Source organism: Nyctereutes procyonoides, unplaced genomic scaffold, assembly GCF_905146905.1.
Source record: "Nyctereutes procyonoides isolate TBG_1078 unplaced genomic scaffold, NYPRO_anot_genome, whole genome shotgun sequence".
In the NCBI taxonomy this organism is placed as follows: Eukaryota; Metazoa; Chordata; class Mammalia; order Carnivora; family Canidae; genus Nyctereutes; species Nyctereutes procyonoides.
In genome coordinates this window covers 42993284-43015442 of record NW_026575120.1, presented here as the reverse complement: position 1 = coordinate 43015442, position 22159 = coordinate 42993284, and the positions used below count along the sequence as shown (strand labels likewise).

At 47.6% G+C, this 22159-nt stretch overlaps 1 protein-coding gene across 1 annotated transcript in view; it reads left to right on the top strand.

Annotated features, from left to right (window-relative positions):
- Positions 1-22159, top strand: part of CSMD1 (CUB and Sushi multiple domains 1) — a 1869885-nt gene that overhangs the window by 1498906 nt on the left and 348820 nt on the right. Inside the window, 5 exon segments of the mRNA XM_055335505.1 lie at positions 6662-6844; positions 7692-8018; positions 8900-9094; positions 14771-14909; positions 15814-16001. Coding sequence (XP_055191480.1) covers positions 6662-6844; positions 7692-8018; positions 8900-9094; positions 14771-14909; positions 15814-16001 — 1032 coding nt within the window.

The following is a 22159-nucleotide window of genomic DNA, read 5'->3' as shown; positions in this document are numbered from 1 at the left end:
AGGAACCTAATGCTGCAAAGTACAACGTGTCCCGAGGAGCGTGTCACTAGGGCCCCGGGAGAGCACCAGTCACTGGGTCTGGATGCTCCTCCCCTGTCCCTGCCTCCGGGCAGCTCCCCTGGCGGCTGCTCTTGGCTGAGGTGCTCTGCACCCAGCCCCGGCCACAGCGTGAGCATCACTGCAGAGGCTCCAATGCGCGCGACCTACAAGGGAACACTCAGGGCTGAACACAGAATATGTAAAAGTTCCAAGTATAGATTCCTTTTGGCTGCTTGTTGTTATTTTAAAGACCTTCGATCCATAGTACTGACTTCAGAATATCTTCACGGTGGCCAGTGTCTCACCAAGAGTGAACATCGTAGTTCATGCATCAGTCTGCTCAAATTACTGGACTATGGACTTCTTGAGGATAACTGATTATCCTCGGTCCTGGGACCTTGGCACGTAGGATGTGCTCCACGAATCACTTTGGAAGAGAATCAAAGACAACAGTAGATCTAAGTTTCCATGAACGTGGAATAAAAGACGTGTGACTTGAACCTAGATTCTCTGCACGGAATCTTCCCTGTGACGCACATTGCCCACCAAGGGCACACAAACAGGGTGATAGAAGTGGAAGTCTTCGTGATAATTTAGGACTGGAGTTCTTGGCAGTTTCACAATGAATTAGGAAACAAGGGCTCATCCATCTCCCGTGGCTTCTGTAGCTCCTGCAGCTTGATTACAATAAAGCACAATGAAAGAGTAACATCCCCGTGAAGGCCTAGGAGTCCTGCGTTGCCGGGTCCTGGACCCGCTCCTTGTTTTTATGTTTTGTTTTTCTCCCCCTTTTTATCACCAGACTATAACCACGCTTGCTTTCTGGCTGTTTGTCAGCCCGGCCAGACGGACTCCTCACTCAGCCCTAGCGTTTAGTTCCGCTCACTCTACGTGTGATATTCCTCCTCTTATGCTCACGGATGTGTGCTCCCTCCACGTCTCTGCTCAAATGTCAGCCTTTCAGAGACCATCCCTGGATGTCCCCCCTGAACCAAACCCTTGCCACTCTGCATTCCCTCTCGCTCTGCTTTCTCTTCCTGCAGTGCATTTATCACTGTCTGACCTATTTGATATTACTCGTTTGTTTTCTGCTGACTGCCCTAAGCTACAAACTTTGCAAGATCGGTGAATTGGTCTGTTCATTTTTTTTTCCCTTAACTTAGAGCTGGAGCATTCAATATGCTGTGCTCAGAAATATTAGTCACATACTAAAGAATTGGGCAAAGGCTAGTAACTTTTTGTAGCGGGAAAAATCAGCAGCCTGTGTCATAGCTAGAAACTGTGTACATTAGCCTGGCCAGACATCTCAGAAGTCCCTTTAAGGAACAAAACAATACCAACCATCCACTTTGTTTCAGGCACTATTTTCAGTGCTAGGAAATACAGAGAAAGCTACGGGTTAGTCACCATTCTGGAAAAATTCACAGAGCTATGGAGGAGAAAGACAGGCTCACAACTAAACTCGGTCCTGACTGGGTTAGTGCTGAAACCTCTACAGAAAACCTACCTGTCGATTCTAGAACAGGGAGCGAACTCTGGGCTGTGGGCATCGCTTCACCCAAGGGGGAGGCCATGAAAGGAGGAGAGTTGGTGTCTTCGTTGGCGGGGACCAGAATGGAAGAAAGCACGGGAGCCTGCGCCATCCTGGACTGTTGAACGTGCCCCTGGCTTGAAGGCAAGAGCCCTTCAGGGAGTAGGAGAAACTTAGGTTGAAGACATGCGAGGTGCTTGGAAAATGCACACTGCTTGGCCTGTTTACGACGTGCAGGCACCTGACAGGTGGGTCTACCCACAGGTGTGCTCCTATGGGCTGGCTGAGGAGGACAGGACATGCCCTAAAGTGTTAAGGAGAAGATAGAGAAGCAAGAGTCAAAAACATCGAGGTCCCAATATGCCAAAAAAATTGTACGGGTAGAGTTTGCTAAGGGACACAAAGCCAAGATACTTAGCTATGTAAAGGAGCCCCAGGGAACTTAGGCCGAATGAAGTTGGTTCACCTGTGCTGCTTCTGCCTTGCGGTGGGGTCGTGACAGGTGCAAAGATGTGCAGGAAGCTGCATAATCAGCCGCGCCTCCGCAGGCCGGTGTCGGGCGGCAGCTGTGGTGTCGTGGATCAAGAGGCTTGTGTTGAATTGAAGGAAATCACCTTTTGTGGATCAAAAATTGTCAAATAACTGACAAGCTCATATGGTTCGTTTTACTCTCTCTCATGACCTGCCTCAGAAATTTACCTCTTTTTTTTTTTTTTTTCTAAGCTACTCTGTTTACACGCCTTTGTTTTCCGGTATCTAGTCCAGAGTGAAATCCTGTTTATGCAAACATTTTATTGTCTCCAGAAAGACCACATGAGTGTGCCAGAAACAGAAAGCGCCCTAGCTGCCCTGCCTGCCCTGCCAAGGGCTCACTGGTCCAATCCTGCTGTTTGATTTCTGTGTCGTCTCATACAGATATGCCACTAAAAATAAAAACACTCAGATACATTAAAGAGCAAATAGTGAATCCAATTATTTATTATATAGACATTTGCATGCATAATATAGCTAATAAAAATAAAATGCTTTAGAGATGAACTCGTAAATATGCAGTGACAATGTACTATGTTTTAGATCAATTATTTAAAAAGTTGATTCAAAAGGAAACACTTCATAAAATTCAGAAAAAAATAATTAATATGAAAAACCTGACAACAAAATATATTACTTAATACTTTTAAAGGTCAAAGAAAAAGAAAAGCATATCAACAGGACATGGAGGTCCAGCTGACTGTTAGATGAATCTTCCCAGCTGCTGCAGTATCAGTGAGGAAATTAGGATATAATCACAACCTAATATTTTCTTTAGGCCCTAATACTAAATCCTGTTTCTAGATTGATAATTTGGAAGAGATTTTTTTTTTTTGTCTCTAGGGGCTTCAGTCTTTCAATCACTAGCAAATTCTAGTACATTTTCCAAAAAAGAATGTCAAGGTCATCTTGGAGTCATCTTACATTTCACTACATACGGAAAGAGGTTTGATGCAGTTCCTGTGTCAATGTCCACACTGATTCTCCATCTTCCATTTGTTCTACTTGTTAAAAAAATATTTAAAGTATTTAAAATATTTATTTTAAAAATAAAATAATAAATAAATATAATAAAAAATAAATATAATATAATATAATAAATAAAAATACTATAAATAAAAAATAAATATAATACATAATATTTATTTTAAAAATATTTAAAATATTTAAAGAAGCAGATTCTCAAGTGACATCCAAGGGAAAGTTCAAAATCTGTGTGGATTTTGCCACGCTTCTTTGCGGGGAAGAGTGGACACCGTGTGTAGGGTCAGGAGTATAGAATGTCCCCCAGAAACTCCCCCAAATGGAGTTTCACAGGACTGCTCATGGGCCACGTTTGTATTTCTTGTATGGCTGAAGAGTGAGACCCACTTGGCCCGCATACCCCTCCCAACACCAGACCGTGATGCCTCGGGGCTGGTCACTAGTCAATGCAGAGCACCCAATAGCGGACGTGATGTGCGGGACAGCAGGTTCTGTTCCGGGCCAGCCCCGCCCTTGCGTCTGGACCCATGAACATCATCCTTGGTGGGAATAAGTGACCACGGCACGCTCGTGACCCTCAGCGTGGGGGCAGACGCATCTCCATCTCGTCCGCACCGCGGGCCAAGCTACAGCAGGTCTATGTGCGAGCCCTCTGCCGTCAGGGGGAAGGTAGTGGTATCCCACACGCTGTCGTGTGTTTCCTTGTAAAAAGAAACAGTGACTTTTAGCATCACAGAAGCAGAACCAACTTCTAGAAGTCGAAGGTTTACTAACGGTCATAGTAATGGCTAATGGTTGGAGCCTTGTTTGCCGGGGACTTCGCGTGGATCACGTAGCTTAGGGGGCCCAGCCGTCCTCCGACATATGAGGGGGGAGCTGAGGGTGTGTGCACGGGGGTGGGGAGACTGCGTTGCTCCCGGGGCCACGCAGAGCCCGTCTGGCATCCCGACTGCTGACCTCAGGGCTGTGTCCTCTGTCGGGGGGTGGGGCGCCCAGCCCCCTACCCAACTGGGAGGCCACACCAAATGCAAGGCCTTTTCTGTTATCAACCATTCCAATGAACTGTCTTGAATTGAAGAAACGTGGTTCAAGGCATCCGAAGAATTAAATTCAGGTAAATCTACTCCTCGCTATGGTCAAGTCATGCCAAGAGCTTGAACTCCGAGGTCTATCCTTAAGGAAACCCGTTCTCTGGGGCTTTCTTCAGCCGGGGTTGCACACAGGGACACTTTGGCTCTTCTGTGACCGTCAGCATAAGGGCCAACTTCCTCATTTGGTGGCTTGTATGGTTGGAGCGCAGTGAACCTGCTACTCAACGCCCGTCTGCGTTTCTATCGCTGTTCTGCTTGTAGAGACCGATGCGAGCACACCGTATCCACCAAAAGTCCTGGTGCCTTTATGATCTTGCGGGCTGGTTTCACCTCTTTGGTGCTCCTAGACACTCAGGGAAGACCAGTTTCTCCTCCCATGTAGACTAAGCCGTCCTGGATCAGCCCCTGGGCCTGCGTCCATTCCCCACATGGCAGACCGTCCAGAAACTCAGTCCTGAGACATTCTCCAAACATCCCCCAAATGGTTAATTTGATGGGAAAGTGGTTAGATCGCTAACGAAACCTGAATTTGAATTTGTGCTTGGTCACTGCGAGGTAACGGAGGAAGCCCCTGAAAAACCTGAGCAGCGGGACCAATAGATGCATCTGAATTCAATTAATTAACGCATCCTGTATTATCGGTTTCAGAGGCAGAGGTCAGTGATTCACCCGTCTTGTCTAACACCCCCTGCTCATCCCCTCAGGTGCCCTCCTAGTGCCCGTCACCCAGTTACCTCATCTCCCCACCCCCTCCTCTCCAGCAGCCCTGTCCATTCATATGATTAAGCGGCTGTCACGGTTTGTCTCTTTCTGTGTCTTGTTTTATTTTTTTTCCTCTCTTCCCTTATGATCCTCTGTTTCGTTTCTTAAATTTCACATATGAGTGAAATCCTACGGTAATCGTCTTTCTCTGATTGACTTATTTTGCTCAACATAATACCCTCGAGCTCCATCCTCATGGTTGCAAATGTCAAGATTTAAAATTTTTTGATGACTGAGTAATATTCCATTGTGCATACGGAGCACATCAACTTGAACCCTTCATCTACTTAAGGACACGGAGGCTCCTTCCACAGTGTGGCTATCGTGACATTGGGGGGCAGGTGTCCCATCGTTTCACTACGTCAGTGTCTTTGGGGTGAATTCCCCGTAGTGCAATTGCTGGGTCCTAGGGTAGCTCCATTTTCAACTTTCTGAGGAACCTCTGTCGTGTTTCCCACCAGCAGCATTCGGGGGTTCCCGTTTCTCCACATCCTCGCCAACAGTAGATGCATCTTGATGTGCATGAAGACCCTCCTGTATTTGTTGGCACTCACTTTTCTCCCTCTCACCACTCGCCACTCGTGCAATGATCTTCTAAACTTGCATTCAGCTGACATCATGTCTCATCCTAAAACCCCTGACGCCTTCTTCCCACCCGACTCTGCACAACAGCCGGACGGGCCGCTCCAGGGGGACGGAGGCCCCTTCCTTCCTTTCCAGCTGCTGGCACCAGTCACACCGGGCTGGTGTCTGTTTTGTAGAAGGGCTGACCTCGACTTCCCTCAGGGCTGATTTATACCCATTTCCTCTGGCATCTGTTACTCTGTAATCCTTTGAACTTCTTCATTTTGCTGCCAACCACTTGTCATGACCGGAAATCCTATACATTTAAAAAATGTTATCCTTTCTCCCCATACATGGTGAGCCCCACGAGTGTGAGAATCCCGACTTGTTTGTTCAGTCCTTACCTACTACGGCCATTACCTAGAAAAGGGCCTGACGCATAGTTGGCCCTTAAAAAAAATATATTTTTTTGTCTGAATAAATAAGTCACATATTTTTTTCAATACATTCTGTATAATTAACATTTAACACAGAGACAACGTTGAAACACATACGTAGTTTTGGTGCATTTGAACGCATTGTGTTTTAACGAGAAGGGGCTTGATTCTGTGTCGTTCTCTTTTCGTCGGAAGATCATCAACGTATTAATTTTGTTTCATAAGTGACTTTTAATATTAAGGGAATGAATATTCAAGCGGATTTACTGATTTAAATATTCACAACAGAATGAGAATGAAGGATATTATTGTATTTACATCTTTTACAAAAATTGTATTTTGTAATTGTATCATTGTGTTATTGTGTAATTGTATTATTGGGTTTACATTTTTACAAAAGATAGATTAAAACAATTGGTATATACCTTTAAGTGGCAGCAGGTAGGAGGTGTGTGGGCTGGGAGGAGGTGTCAGCACATCTGTGGGGCCGCTTGTTTCCCTTAAAAGACAATACACTAAGTACCCGCCCTTCAAGTTGAATGACACCTTTTTTTCAGGCTTTTCTAATTGTTAGAGGAAATGAGCATCCTTTTGAAACTTTTAACAAAGACTGTATGTTTCCACCAGCACAAAGGAACCCCTGGTTCATTTTCTGAATTGTTAAAAAAAAAAAAATTACTGGGTATTTTTGTTAATGGTTCTTTTTTGTTTCCCATTTTCAGAAATTGAAAAGGGAGGATGCGGGGACCCTGGGGTCCCTGCCTACGGGAAGCGGGCAGGCAGCAGCTTCCTGCACGGGGATACGCTCACGTTCGAATGCCAGGCAGCCTTCGAGCTGGTGGGGGAGCGGGTGATCACGTGCCAGCAGAACAACCAGTGGTCGGGCAACAAGCCCAGCTGTGTATGTGAGTACTGGGCCCGGGGCGAGGCGGAGCTGGGGGGGGCAGGGAGGTCATGGGGGGGATGAGGCCGGGCAACAGAGGCAGCTGGTGGGGGAGTGTTGTGTGGTGATGCCCTTCCTGACCCTGATAGTGTCGCACATGCACCCTGGGCAGTGAGCGTGCGCAGCAGCGGCTCGGGGTCCCCTGCAGAGCCGGGGGCTGCCCCCCGGCAGAGGGTCCCACCAACCAGCAACTAGCAGCGGCGCACCTCGAGGCGATGTAGAAGCAAGCGTTTGCTGTCAGTAAGCGTAGCCTGGCCTGGAACATGGAGGCAGCCTGGGGAGGAGCCCCGCAGGGTCCCCAGGCGGGGGTGGCCGAGCCGCGTGAGGCACACCCGCCCGAAGGCTGCGTCCAGGGCGCATCCCTCATGCACCCAACATCGGTGTGACTTTTCCTTCCTTACTAGTCATTACCCTTTGAATGTTAAAAAAATAATAAACGACTTGAAATTGCTCCTGCAACACTGAGGTGCTGCTCACGTCGGTGTTTGCTCATGGGCCGCAGCGGTCAGCAGGCCCCCAGCAGCTGCCCCGGGTGCAGGGTGGTCACAGGCTATCGCCGACCAGGCGGCCCTGGACCGCCCATGGGCTCCCTGTGGGCTCCCCGTGGGCTGCCCGTGGGCCCCAGGCATGGTGTGCACCGGGCAGTCCTCCCTGGGGAGGGTCGGGCTTGCGGGACAGACCCCAGTCACCCCGGTCGCCCGGCGGCCGGGCTCTGCAGCTGTGGCTCGCCCTCGGGCCCAGTGTGGCTTTCGTGGGCCCCGCGTGGCACGTGTGCAAAGCCGCCTGAAAGCGGGTGTGTGTCCTCGCAGTTTCGTGTTTCTTCAACTTCACGGCGTCATCAGGGATTATCCTGTCCCCCAACTACCCCGAGGAGTACGGCAACAACATGAACTGCGTGTGGCTCATCATCTCCGAGCCGGGCAGCAGGATCCACCTCATCTTCAACGACTTCGACGTGGAGCCACAGTTCGACTTCCTCGCCGTCAAGGACGATGGTGCCTCCGACGTCGCGGTCCTGGGCACCTTCTCGGGCCACGAGGTCCCCTCCCAGCTGGCCAGCAGCGGCCACGTCGTGCGCCTGGAGTTCCAATCCGACCACTCCACCACCGGCCGCGGCTTCAACATCACGTACACCAGTAAGCAGCCGCCCGGCCCGGGCCCCCACCCGCAGCAGCTCCGCGCCCCTCACCCGGGCTGCTGGCCTGCCCTGACCGGGCAGCCCGGGGCCTCCCTGCCCCCGCTTTCCCTTTCCCCTTCCTTCCCCCCTCCCTCCCTCCCTCCATCCCTTCTCCTCTCCCTCCCTCCCTGCCTCCCCCATCCACCCACACGTCCCCCACACAACAAAGCAGTGCAGTAAAAAGCACGAGGCCCGAGAGGCCTGGAGCCACGGCTTAGAACACGGGCACTTGCAGGCAATTACTGAGTTTTGGGAAGAGGCCTGTCTTCCCTTGGTCTCCGGGTCCTCCTTTGCAAACCAGAGTGTATTTCAGAATATCTACTTAAATGCATCGTTAAGGGAATGAAATAAGGCGAGGATGTTAAGCGAGTTATAGATCCTGGTTTACGGGCCGCCTCCTCCGCTTAGACGCGGTGCTCAGCAGTTGCCAGTAATTGTCTCATTTAACGTCATAGTGACGCTGGGATACGGGCTCGACTTGCTCATCTGTAGCTCAGGGTATCTAATCAGGTCATCAGAGAGTCTAACCCAGATGTGTCAGAACCAAAATCCTTTCCAGCACCTTCCATACTTTTCAACGTTTGTAGTGTGAAGGTGCTTTCAAACCGTGAAATGTAGTATAGATTATATTTATCCATATTCATCCATCTATTCTTTCTCTGTCTTACGAGACCCCAATATCGTATTCCTTTAACGCATTTATTTATCGATCTGTAAATGTATAACTGAAACTTAGAACAATAAATCGCTTTGTTAGTAGGTCTTTGTTCCTTTCTTTTCAAACATGCACACTTACTATTTAAGTATTTTCTTTCTTTTATTTTTTTTTTCCTCTTTTAGCATTTGGTCAGAATGAATGCCATGACCCTGGCATTCCCATCAACGGACGGCGTTTTGGTGACAGATTTCTACTTGGGAGTTCCGTTTCTTTCCACTGTGATGATGGCTTTGTCAAAACCCAGGGGTCGGAGTCCATCACGTGCATCCTGCAGGACGGAAATGTCGTCTGGAGCTCCACCGTCCCTCGCTGTGAAGGTGCGGCTCTGCTCTCCTTTGCCGGTTATTTTCCTTTCAAATACTTGGTCAACCTTAACCAAACCTAACAAAAACCACGTTGGCTTCCTAGGGCTCCTAGCACAAAGTGCCGCAGACCCGGGGGCTCAACAGCAAACAGGTAGCGTCTCCCGTCCTGGAGGCCGGGAGCCCCCGAGCAGGTGTCAGCAGGGCCGGGCCCAGGCCTCCCTCGGCCGCCGGCAGCTCCGGCTCAGCTTTCTCCACCGGCGAGCATCTCGGTTTCTGGATTTCTCCTCTTTCTAATGACACCAGTCACAGTAGATTAGGGCCTTGCTAATAATTCATCTTCGCTAATTCCACCTCCAAGGATCCTCTTTCCAAATAAGAGCACATCCTCAGGGGCTGGGATTAAAAATCCAAAATATGAATTTTGGGGGCACATACTTCAACCTAGAGCAACAGCGTGGTTTTTAGCAGCTGTGCCATCCTATGGCCCTTAATGTGGCCAATATAAATGCTGCCTAATTTTCTTCTCGACATTTCTATTCTGGTTAACTATGGGAGAAAGCCGAGGGGGAGGTGGGCACAGCAGAAGGACCATGTTACCCCTGATGTCTACCCAGATGAAAAATGCTCACGTACAATCATATTCACAGCCTGTCAAAATGTCCCATGCCAACTGAGCTACAAGAAGTTTTTGTGAAAGACGTATCTCAAAAAAAAAAAAAAAAAGACATATATTCAGTACAAGAAATACGTTTTTAAAGACTCTTTTTAAAGAGTAATTTTTAGGTTCACAGCAAAACCGAACGGGAGATGCAGAGATTTCCCACATGCCCGCTGCCACCACACAGGCATAGCCTCCCCACTACCCACGTCCCTCCCAGATGGTCCATTTGTGCTGAGAACCCACAGTGACACACCATTATCACCCCGAGCCCACAGTCACACCATAGGCCCCTCTTGGCTCTGTCCATTCTGTGGGTTTGCACAATGTGATGCCACGTATCCATCATTGTGGTGTCGCGGCGCGGTCTCCCTGCTAAGCACCCCCTGTGCTCCCTCGTTCCCCACTCCCCCAGCACCCAGCCCCTGGCAACCACTGATCTCTCCACTATCTCTACATCTTGGCCTCTCCAGAATGTCACACAATTACTGTCACCTAGTATGTAGCCTTTTCAAATGGGCCCAAAATCACAAATTTCAATGCAAAGCTAAAGTGCCATCTTCGTCTATCAGATGGGCAAAGATTTGGAACATTAATAAGATGTATTTATTGTTGGCAGGGTTGAGGAATCCCTGACATTTTCTGGCCTTGCTACTGAGGGTATAAAACTATGGCATCATCGTGTAAATTCACATTAAGGCTCTTAAAATTCTTCTTACTTTTTGAGCTATCAGTTGTATTTCCAGTTGTAAGGACATATGCAAGCAACTCTGAAAATATGTCTTTTTTTTTCCAAAAATGCTTTTTACAGTGTTAACTATAACAACCAAAGGCACAAACAATTCAAATTTAAACAACAGAGAATCCCATTTAGATACATCGTCACACATCCATACCTGGGTGTGTCGTCCGCAACGATTATAACATCGAATATGGTCGTCATAGACCGTCTTGTGAAAGACCAGATACCATGACCACCTTGTTGTAATAGGTCACTTTTGAAAATGTATGAATATTTAAGTATCTCATGATAATAATGGTTTTAAGAGCCTGAAAAAGAGAATATGCACCAAAATGTTAATCACAGTTATGGGTGTTTTTTTTTTGTTATTATTATTCATGAAAGACACAGAGAGAGGTGGAGAAACAGGCAGAGGGAGAAGCAGGCTCCACGCAGGGACTCGATCCCGGGACTCCAGGGTCACGCCCCGAGCAGAAGGCAGAGGCTCAACCACCGAGCCACCCGGGCGTCCCTATGGGTGATTTTTTGCCCGTTGCTTACTTTTTGTTTTCTCAGTTGTCTTCAGTCAATAAGGGTTTATTTTACAATAAGTAAATTTGAAAGAAATAATGTGTCAGGTGCAAGCTAGAGTTGAAGGTCACTCTCCTGTCTGGAATGATAGACCTAGTGTCAGCACGCAGGCAGTCCGAGCAGAACCAGATCTAACCGTGGAAGAACTAGCTCCCTAGCTAGGCAGCCGGCAGCGTGGAGGAGTGGGCTCCTGCCTCATGACCCCCTCCCTCCGCCCCGCTGCCGGAGTCAGCATCGTTAACCTGAGGATCAGGATTCTGGTAAAGCTCCAGAAAGGCGTCCTCGCTTCCACCCTTCCATCAGGCGCTCTGTGTGGCGGACGATTTGCACCACTCAGGGGCAGAAAATTGATAAATTAAAGGACAAGGATATGATAGAAGGATTTCCATCCTTATCTGTTTTTAATCACAGTTTAAATGTACAGCTTTTATTTTATTATTTTTTAAAGATTTTATTTATTTATTTATTTATTTATTTATTTATTTATTTATTTATTTATTCATGAGAGACACAGAGAGAGGCAGAGACACAGGCAGAGGGAGAAGCAGACTCCATGCTGGGAGCCCGACGTGGGACTCGATCCGGGGACCCATGGTCACGCCCTGGGGCGAAGGCAGCGCTAACTGCTGAGCCACCGGGCTGCCCTAATGTACAGCTTTTAAATACTCTATTGTATCTAGTGCTAATAAGTAAGTAGGTAATTCCCTTTTCTAAATAAGCAAACGTACACTCATGGGTGCTCTGACGGTGCTAGTACCAGTGCCTGTGTGAACGTGTTTGCTGGTCCTGCTCCACTCAAGCAGGTCACCATTGGCTGTGAAGCAGGAATAATTTCACAGGAAAGAAGAAAAAAAAAAAAAAAAGACAAGTCAGTGCTTCCTAGGGTCTGCTCTCTCCTGGCCATGATTCTCCCTGCCGTGGGCGTGCTTCGCTATAAAAGGCCTTATACAGGCCTGCTACAAGCTGTAGGGCAAGGACGCTCCTTGGCAGCCAGGGGAGATGGACGGGGCTCTCCTCGGGCAGTGATGTTCCCGATAAAGTCAGATGGAAAGAGAAAGAATCCTGCTAAATGTGAACGGACCATTCTCTCATTATTGGGATGAGACCTTCAGAGAAGTTCAATCAGAACTCAGCCGCGGGCTGTTCACACAGAGGACTAGTTAATGGTGAGAGAGATTTTCTTTTTTAATTTACTCATAGTGAGAAACCCAGTCGTGGGTCCCAGTGAATCTCAGAGAGCGTACGCAGGTACCCTGATGATACAACTAAGCCGATACCCCAATCAGCGTCCTTGCTGAAGAGAAGTAGAAATGCGACTTTCAGAATCAAGTGGATCTAGTTGGTAAAAAAAAAAAAAAAAAAAAAAATCAGATGGGAAATGAAAGATTCAGTAGCACAAACTCATTTAGTTGAAAGACATGGAAGGAACCTCAAGTTCCTTAGAGAATATGCTCATTTATTGTTCTGCTCAAGTATCACTTGTCATAATCAGTTCTATAATTGATCATGAGGTCTAGGCCACACAAGCTGCTCATACACTGGTTACGGTGGAAACGTGTGATACCGATAAAACTGCAAATACTCTAAGGAAACTGTGTGGGAAAGCCTCAGGCCGCACGGCATATGCTGCCCAGAAACCGTGTCAATGGGAAACCTTCCTATTATGATAACGTGAGACAAGGAGCCTGGGCTAGGACACAGATGCCCCAGTATTGCACAAAAAAGACAAAAAAGCAAAGGAACTTATTTTTGATCTTAACACGTTAGAAAAAAATTGGAATGGACATTCATAAAAATCAAATATTTGAAAGAATGTAAGTGTGGATTCTTTTTTTTTTAATTTTTTTTTGTAAGTGTGGATTCTTTGCTTTTATCAAAAAAATAGACAAAGCTTCTACGAGTCTGATCAGAGAATTAGGAGACAAGACAATTTTAGGAATTTAGCAAAATAGAAGAAAACATGACTACAAAAATAATAATTCAACATAATAATAAAACAATAAGTCGTTCTTACTAATAATAACTTCACATAAAGAGCGAAAGGCTAAAAAAAATAAAAAGAGCGAAAGACTCACAATAAAGCAATTTCCTAAAAAAATCATGTTTATTTATTGTAGCAGAATTTACTGGATGCAGCACATCGTGGGTATAAATTGGCCTCGGGGTGAGAGATTTATGTCTGTTTATTTGTTCTGCCTCTGGCCTGCCCATGGGTTTCAGTACGGCTCATTGTCACTAAAAATACAAGTTAACTTTGGGGGAAAACAGGGGCAGCAGAATACATCGTCGAGCCTAGGGCAGCCAATGTTCACGTTCCATGAAATTGGTGGATTCCTAATAAAACATAAATTACTCAAAATGACTCAAGTAAAAAGTGCAAAATGTCAATAAACAAAATACCTAAAGAGATATTTAAAAAAAAAAAAAAAAGAAAGAAAAAGAGAAAACAGTTTGAAGATTGAACACTGAAAGCCCCAAGCCGCACAGAGGTGCACGGGGACGCTCCTGGGGGGTGCAGGGCTGGGCTGACCCCACTTACCTGACGCAGCCGGAGGTGGCACGGCACCCCTGGGTCCCAGCTGCAGACACAGCTGTGGGGCAGCTCGGCCACGAGTCCCCCGTGGGCCGGGGGGGGCCCCGACGGGCAGGAATCCACTCCAGACACGGCTGCTTTCTTGTCCCCCAGGGCTTGACAAAGTCGGGGTCGGGGTCGGGGTCAGGCCAGCTCAGAGCCAGTGGAGCTGACGCTTCCCGCAGGTGATGCTCCTTCTTCCTTACGGTTCCCCTGTACGTCAGCCACCAGGGGTGCCTTACAGATCCCTCCTCAGATGGTTTTCTCCAGCCTCAAAACCTGGGTTGAGATGCAGCACAGTTTTTCAACATTTTAATTCATCGGCAATTTTCCATGAAAGCCATATTTTTCCAAGAATATATTTATTTTTTTTAACTGGGGACATTACATTTTTGGATATTTGTTGATTTACAAATTTGATGGCAAAGACGGCAAAGGACTTTGCAAAGAAAAATCTGAAAAAAAAAAGGGGGCTGGACAGAAACATGTTCAATATATGTTATTATTGTAGGACTCCTATAGGGTATACAAACGTGCAAAACCCATTTTTCCCGAGTGGCACGTGCATACCTCCCCGGAAACTCCCCTTTACGATCCTGGGGCATTGGTGAGGCCGGATGCGGGTTAACCCCGTGTCTATCCAGTCTGAAAACTTTGCTTTGTTCCATAACATTCACTAATGAGCTAGTATGATGTTGGGGGCAAGTCATTTTAGTAAAACAAATGTAACGTAAACGGGATAAGCTCAAGACACGTCATTAAAATATTGCATCTGTGTCTCACACACACGGTATTTCTGTTTTGCCTGCAAAGTGATTTTGTCTGCTGGCCCAGAGATACTCGAGGAGTTACAAGTACCTATAAAACAGGACTCTCAATCGGAGGTTCCTCCTGAATTTGTCGCGACGACTGCATGTGACGGTCCGCGGAAGCCGTTTCTGGCCCTCTCATGCGTGAGGCTTTCAGACCACGGGCACCTGGCCGCGGGTGGATGCCAACTGCCCGGCTGCGGGCCGGACGTGCTCCGCTTCCGTGGGTGCAGTTGACGTGGGGTTCGCCCGGCGGGAACCCTGGAGGTGGACGGCCCGTGGTGGCCGAGCTGTCCCCACGGGGCTGGGGCCCGCTGACCGCCGCGCTCTCTTTCAGCCCCGTGCGGTGGACACCTGACAGCCGCCAGTGGACTCATCCTGCCCCCCGGGTGGCCCGGGTATTACAAAGATTCTTTAAATTGTGAATGGATCATCGAAGCAAAACCGGGACACTCCATCAAAATAACTTTCGACAGGTAAGAAAAAAACCCTTGTCTTCCTGAACGTGGGCCTCACACCCGATGTGTGTCTGGGGGTGTCACCAAAACGGATCCTGAAACTTAGAAACGCAACCGTTTGGGTTGGTTCTGCCAGAGGAGCTCACGGAGCGGAATAGGCGTCTGCGTGGTGGCCTTTGTCCTCGAGCTTCGCCATCCAAGGCCACAGCCGGTGCCGGGGCGCAACGGTCCCAGACCATCATTCCTCAGCGCCCGTGACTCTGGGCTGTGTCCAGCTCTGGGGTTTGGACCTGGGCCTAACCTACCCTCTGCTTCTAGTGTCCAGAAACCATCTACGCCGCTTAAAAAGGCACAGAAAAAAAAATTTTCCCCAGAAAAGTATTTAAAGTCTCCCCATGTATTTTGAATTACTGTCTCGCTTTGAGCGACCGTTCCTCTCCGTGTGCGCATCTCAAGGCGTCCACAGCCGTGCGCAACCGCGGCTCACGGAACAGTTGAACGAGCCTCATAATTGTCCACTAATCAGTGTTTCTTAATTGAGCTCTTTTGTTTCTTTCTTTTCCTTCCCACCTTCCTTCTATCTTTTCTTCACGTCTCCAACACTCATCTAGCTCACGATTTTTTTTTTTAATCACTATTATCTGGGAGCTAAGGACTGCCACGTTTTGGCCCCGGGGGTGTTACACGGCTGAGCCCTCAGCGCACTGGAGGGCGCAGGGCGTACTGTCTCTCCTAGAAAACTGCTCCGGGCTTCCACGTCCTATGTGCCCAGTTTCATGGTGTTTCTTAAGTCCATGTGGGTCCAAATCCCTGATTCCCGGCGCTACCCGTGGGGGGTGGGGGGCAGCAGATGAGCGGAAGCAGGGGGGAGGCCGGGCTGTTGGCGCCGCTGAGCCTTTCTGACCGGGCCGGGCCTCCGCAGGTTTCAGACCGAGGTCAACTACGACACCCTGGAGGTCCGCGACGGCCCGGCCAGCTCGTCGCCGCTCATCGGGGAGTACCACGGCACGCAGGCGCCACAGTTCCTCATCAGCACGGGCCACTTCATGTACCTGCTGTTCACCACCGACAACAGCCGCTCCAGCGTCGGCTTCCTCATCCACTACGAGAGTAAGTCGCCCAGGCCCGCGGCCCCAGCCCGTGCCCACGAGCCACGCGGTGTCCTCTCCAACCCATGGCACCTGGTGGGGGCTTACTTAACACTCCCCAAACGTACCTCTTCGTTTATTGTAGAATTTAATGATTCAACAGTAGGTTCCTTCTCTACACGATGTGACAACAAATTTCTACCGTTAGAAATACATCTCCTGGCCATGAGGCCATCGCCGCGTGCTGGCTCCTGAATGGTGGCCACGGGGAAAGATCCATCGCCTTTTCTTTTCTTTCTTTCTTTTTAAAAGATTTTATTTATTTATTTATTCATGAGACACACAGAGAGGCAGAGACCCAGGCAGAGGGAGAAGCAAGCTCCATGCAGGGAGCCTGATGGGGGACTCGATCCCGGGACCCCAGGATCACGCCCTGAGCCAGGGGCAGGCGCTCAACCGCTGAGCCACCCGGGCATCCCTATCCATCTATTTCTTGCTGGAGAAATATGGTTAGGGCCATCGCGGTGCTTGTCTGCTGTTCCAGGGAGCACGTGTCCCCAGGGAGAGGACATGGGACCCAGACCAGAGAAGGAGTCAAGGCGCAGCTGCACCTCACCGAATGACACGCAGCTGTGTCCCTTAACAAGTGCGAAGGAGAGTGCAAGTGACAGCTGGAAACACGGGAACAATAGCTGAGCTCCGACCATGCAGGGAATCTGGCCCTCGGGTCACAGGGGTCCCCGTTCTGTCTCCATAAATACAAACTTCAGTCTTGGCCTTAGCCTCTGAAGTCAGGAGATCAGGTCACTACGGTACTTCACGGTTATACATCTGCAGCCATCCTTCTGCAGTACAGGTGACGGGGCCGCCCTGGGACAGCGTTGTGACACCCGCCACCCAGACATTATTTCCTCTGTTTCAAAACGCTTCACTTTCAGAGTAAAATTAAGAGGATGGATGGATCCAGGCTCACACCAGGTCTCAGGGAATAAAACCCTATTTTTCAAGATTTTTATGGTTGTTCTTCACAGTCTTACCCCAAAACAAACAAAATGAAGTTTTAATATTATTAGTATTAGTATATTAATGCTATTAGTACTAAATACTAATCCTAATACTAAATATTATTATTAATATTTAATATTATTTAAACACACACACACATATATATACACATTTTTAATTTATATCTATTTATTTACCTATACCCACAATACAATTTTACAGATCCTCATGAATGGGGTCAGAACTAATATGCTGGATGTTTAATCATCTTTTTTTTTCTTTTTCTCTCCTTCCAGTCCAAACATCGCCTCTGGCTACTCTTGTCCATTGTGGTGCAGACCCCACTCAGCCACTCAGATTAATAACCTGTTAACAGATATTTCTGTTTCACCTGCTCATGTGTGGGCTTACATGCAAACAGGCACATGCAAACACATGTGTGCAAGGCTACGTGTGCGTCTTGAAAAAAAACAGGTCATGTTACACTTGTTTTCATATCAAGGAAACTGACTACTCATGATTCACGAAGTTCAAATTGAATTCGGTTAGTTTCACTTTGTAGACGTGCGGCATTTATTTCAAAGGAACGTATTTTTTAAACTCAGGGTAGAATTAGAGAACCAGGAAGTTTCCTATTTCAGTCCTTTTTAACTGCCCTTCAAGTCCTGACTTTTCTTTGGACTAAAGAGACGAGCACATGATAACTATCCGGATTTGCAAATCTAAGCAGGACGCCCAAAGCGCTGTAGTGTCTGTAGTGTCTCACCCCCATCTCTTCAGTCTGGAACTGCTGGGCCTTTGAATACACAGTCAGACGCAGCTTAAGAGAACCCATATTTTCCGATCCTAAAAATATGAGAAGTTTGACATTCTTTCCTTTCCTGTCTCTCATCTGTATAGTGTACATTGTTTTGCCTATTTTTATCTTTTTTTTTTTTTTTTTTAGTGTCCTTTAAAGAAATGTGTCCTAAAGCCTAAATGCAGGTCCTAGAGACTGATTGCATTTACTCACCTAGCTCGTTTAAAGAAATGGGTCATTCTTCCTCATTCTCTCTGGAATTCAAAGAATGATAGAAAGGCCACAGTTTCCCACTTGCCTTGTCATCCTTACTAACAGGACGTTGTATGCACATAGTTATAACAGGAGTTTTGTGATCTTCAAAGCATGGCCACGCGGTCTGAGGATTGTTTCCATGTCCCTGTGTTTGACAGTAGGCCTGAGCCTTGGGGGCGTGTGCGTGTGGCCTGCCGTGACCTGCCTTTGCTTCCTTCTGTTGAGGGATCAGTAGGAGAAGATGAAAGTAATCACCCAGATGGCCCCATTAGCAGAGCAGTGGTAACTGTGGGTGTCTGACACTTGTGATCCCTTGGGGTCTAGGATCCTCCCCTTCCTGATTGAAAAGGGGAGCATGCTGCGAGCTCTGTAGTCACGGGATAGGAGGGCCCTGGCTGCTGGCTAAGGTGGGTCAGGTCCCCATGGCATCCCGCTGCCAAGGTGCCTAGAGGGGACACGGGGCGGGCGCCATTGGGGCTCAGCACTGGAGCACCTGCCTTCAGCCCAGGGTGTGCCCCGGGGTCCCGGGATCGGGCCTGCTGCTCCCTCCGCCTGGGTCTCTGTCTCTCTCTGTGTCTCTCACATAAAATCTTAAAGAAAAAAGAAGGGGCAGGGATCTAAACCCCATACCGCCTTCTGCCCGGGGAACCCCGAGTGGTCCTTTGAGGAGCCCCCAGCATGCTTGTGAAGGCCTCTGAAGGGAAGGGCGGAAAGTATATTAGGAAAATATTGCCTGGTAGCACATTGAAGCTTGACTGGTTATCGTCGCAATTATTAATCAGTTACACTGCTTTGGGGGAGAAACAAGGACATGTGCAAAACCAGATGAGATGGGGGACACGGCTTAGGTGTCAGGAGGTGAGACGGGAAGGTACTGGGGCTGCGACCCAAGTCTGTGGGCTGGCCCGAGCATGCCTGCCACCTGCCACTGCGCACCAGGTGTTGCTGCTGCTGCTCCTGTGGCTGCAGGGAGGCCGAGGACCCTCAGGAGCCCTGGAACCAAGCCAGACAGGGATCCCTGGTGGGAAACCATCCTGAAGGGGCACGTCACCAGCATTGGTGCTCCCCTGGGGCCCGATGGGAGTGGAGGCCCCTTGGGGCAGCTCAGAGCTGGGGACACCTGGTGGGTGTGCAGGGGGGTGACTGGAGGGGACAGTGGGGCCAGACTCAGCTCGGTTGGCCAGGGGGAGAGGAGGCCCCAGATGAGGAGGAGGACGGCAGGGCCCACAGAGGGAGGAGGACGGCGGGGATCACAGAGGAAGGTGGATGGCAGGGCCCACATGGGAGGGCCAGGTAGAGCCACGTCCTCCAGGCAGATGGGCAGGGAGGTGGGCCAGGGGCACCTGCATATGGAAGAATGAAGAGCAGTTAGTGCTGCAGACTGAACAGCAGGAGGAGAAACCAGAGGCAGACACATTTCCCACCCCATGAAGTCCTGACCCTCCAGTAGGCTTTGCAGAGGTGTGTTCAGAAGCCAGGATGGATGCGGGGAGAACAATCGCAGTTGCGCATCCAACACTTTTTTTAAAAAGTAGGCTCCCTGTGACCCAGATGATTTATATCAAATTATTTATGCCTTTTATAATGAATAATATGTCTCATCCCCCTTTCTTATTTTGTCATAAATTTTTGACACCATAAACCTTCCTTGGTAACTTTTAAAAAACTTCCTTGGTAACTTTAAAAAAAAAAAAACAACTTAAGAAAAAAAGTTATTCACGATCCCACTAGATGCCCTAACATACAGCTTTGCAGAAACAGCCGCACTCTATTCAAGGCTGACGTTGTTGTGCAGAGCTGCCATAAGGTACTGGGAGCTACCATAAACAGCACTAATTTCCACTCTTTTTTGAGTCGTAAGGCAGGACTGAAGTCGTTTCTTCAAGGTTTTCCTAAGAGCTTACCTAGAGTTGTGGTTGGGCTCTGTGTGCTCAGTCTCAGCAATCACAGATCTTGTAAGTACAGTGTCCAACTCCAGTCTGTCCTTTTATTACTTCATGAGGAATGTGATGCAGCCCTTCTCCATCATAGTCACTGTAGCAGCCCCCACAGAATAATCGCATCCTCGCTGTGTCTGTTTGTAGGGCTTTGAGCCACCCCTTTAAGAAGCGTGATGTTATAGGAAACTGGAAAATTAATGGATGTCTCAGGTAATGGGTGCTTTCCATTTAATTTTAGGGCATTTTTTGGAAATACTTTCAGAAGAATGTTTTAAAAAATATTTCAAACAACAAGCAGACCTCGCCTCATGTCTATCTATATAATTTATACATTGTGCAATTTCTTAAAATTGTGAAAGGCAAAGAAGTATGTTTTCCAGGGTGTGTGTGTGTGTGTGTGTGTGTGCAGATTAGTTTCTGAAATTTAATGACTTTTATTAAGATCAGAATGAAAAACTGAGCGGGATGTAATGGATAGAGGTGCCATGCAGATGGAAAATTGGACACGTTGTGGTCACAGGTGTACAGACGCAGAAGACCAGGGAGAGGGGCGCTTGGTGGCCAAGTAGGTTGAGCATCTGCCTTCAGCTCAGGTCATGATCTCAGGGTCCTGGGATCCAGTCCCTCGTCCCTGCTCAGCTTCTCCGTGTCCCTCTGCCCCTCTCCTGCCTCATGTACACTCTCTCAGATAAATGAATAAAATCCTAAATAAGAAGAAGGAGAGGGAGAAAGCAGACTAAGGCTTAGATGTGGATCTGTGAATAATTTAGCATGACCAGTTGAGTTAATTTCTTGGCTTATTTCCTCCTCTGTAAAATGGGATTGTCACTGTTATTTCAAACCCACCTTTGCGAGATACTCAGAATATCCATCCCCTCCTTGGACTAGAACTTGTATAAAAACAGAGAGGTAAGCAGAATTTTACTTCTATCAACATATGTCAATACAATCTGCACATGGATAGCTTCAAAGTCATCAACTTCTTTGATTCATGGACAGATTTGTTCCATCACTCATGTGACAGGCCAGGGGACAAGGAGCGTATTTATGTCACCCGTGTCAAAACGTGCATCGTTGCCTTAAGTTTCAAGGAGGAAACAGTTGGGACAGGATCAACTAGTATTCAGAGTCTCAACAAAATCTACCGATGCCAGTATGTCTTTGTATTGTGAGAGCTGGATGCAGAAAACGCTCAAAACCATGCTCTAGAACATTCCTCCTTCAAAGTACAGTGGCTTCCTGTCCTCACAGAGTCGCTTGTCATTGGAAGGGTCTCGTCCTATTGGGCCACACGGCCTACGTTGTGCTGTGTTCTCCCTGCATATGGTGTGTTTCAGGTGAATTGGCCAACAACTCACTTCTAATCCTACCACTCGACAGTCATCCTGCCTGTATATCCATTCAGATGCATTTTAATGCAAAGGGCAATGACTGCACACTTCACAACCTCATGTTTTTGTCCATTATTTTGTAAAAATAGATGAACGAACGAATGGATGAATGAATAAATAATGGAATAATTTTATGGCTTCAACAACATATTTACCTTTTAGTTCACTTTTACATGTAAGAAATACCACATTTGTGTTTTATTTATTTATTTATTTATTTATTTATTTACTTATTTATGCACATTTGTGTTTTCTATGCTTTGGTTTCTTCTGATTTTTTTTCCTTCCCTACAAATTTTTTGTGGGGAAAAGTTTACTTACAATTTACAAATTTTGTTATGAATGTTATTCATTAATATATTATTCTCACATCGCCTAAAATGATAATTCTTATCATTTTTGTCTGCTGCAGTAAGTAGATTGTTGTTTAGTGACCATTGGAAACCATTTGACAAAGTAGAACAAAATACTTAGCTGGTTTGTCAGGCACCTGGGAACCACTCCATTTCTTAGGCAAAGCTTCCTTGGAGGGCATTCTTGTGTTACTCTTGTCACTACAAAATCTATCAGCCAGCAGCATGTACACATCCTGTGCAGGGTGTGCACTATACGTAATCTCTAAAGTGTCATGGGAGAGGTCACAAACATTGCCTGGATATGAATGTGTGTGGAGGAAGAAACAGAGAGCTGCAGACGGGTGATGGGTTTGGGGACTAATGATGCCCACCTTCCTTGTGGCAGATCCGACCTCGTGCAGGAATGGAAAGCGTGCCTATATTTGCCTCCACAC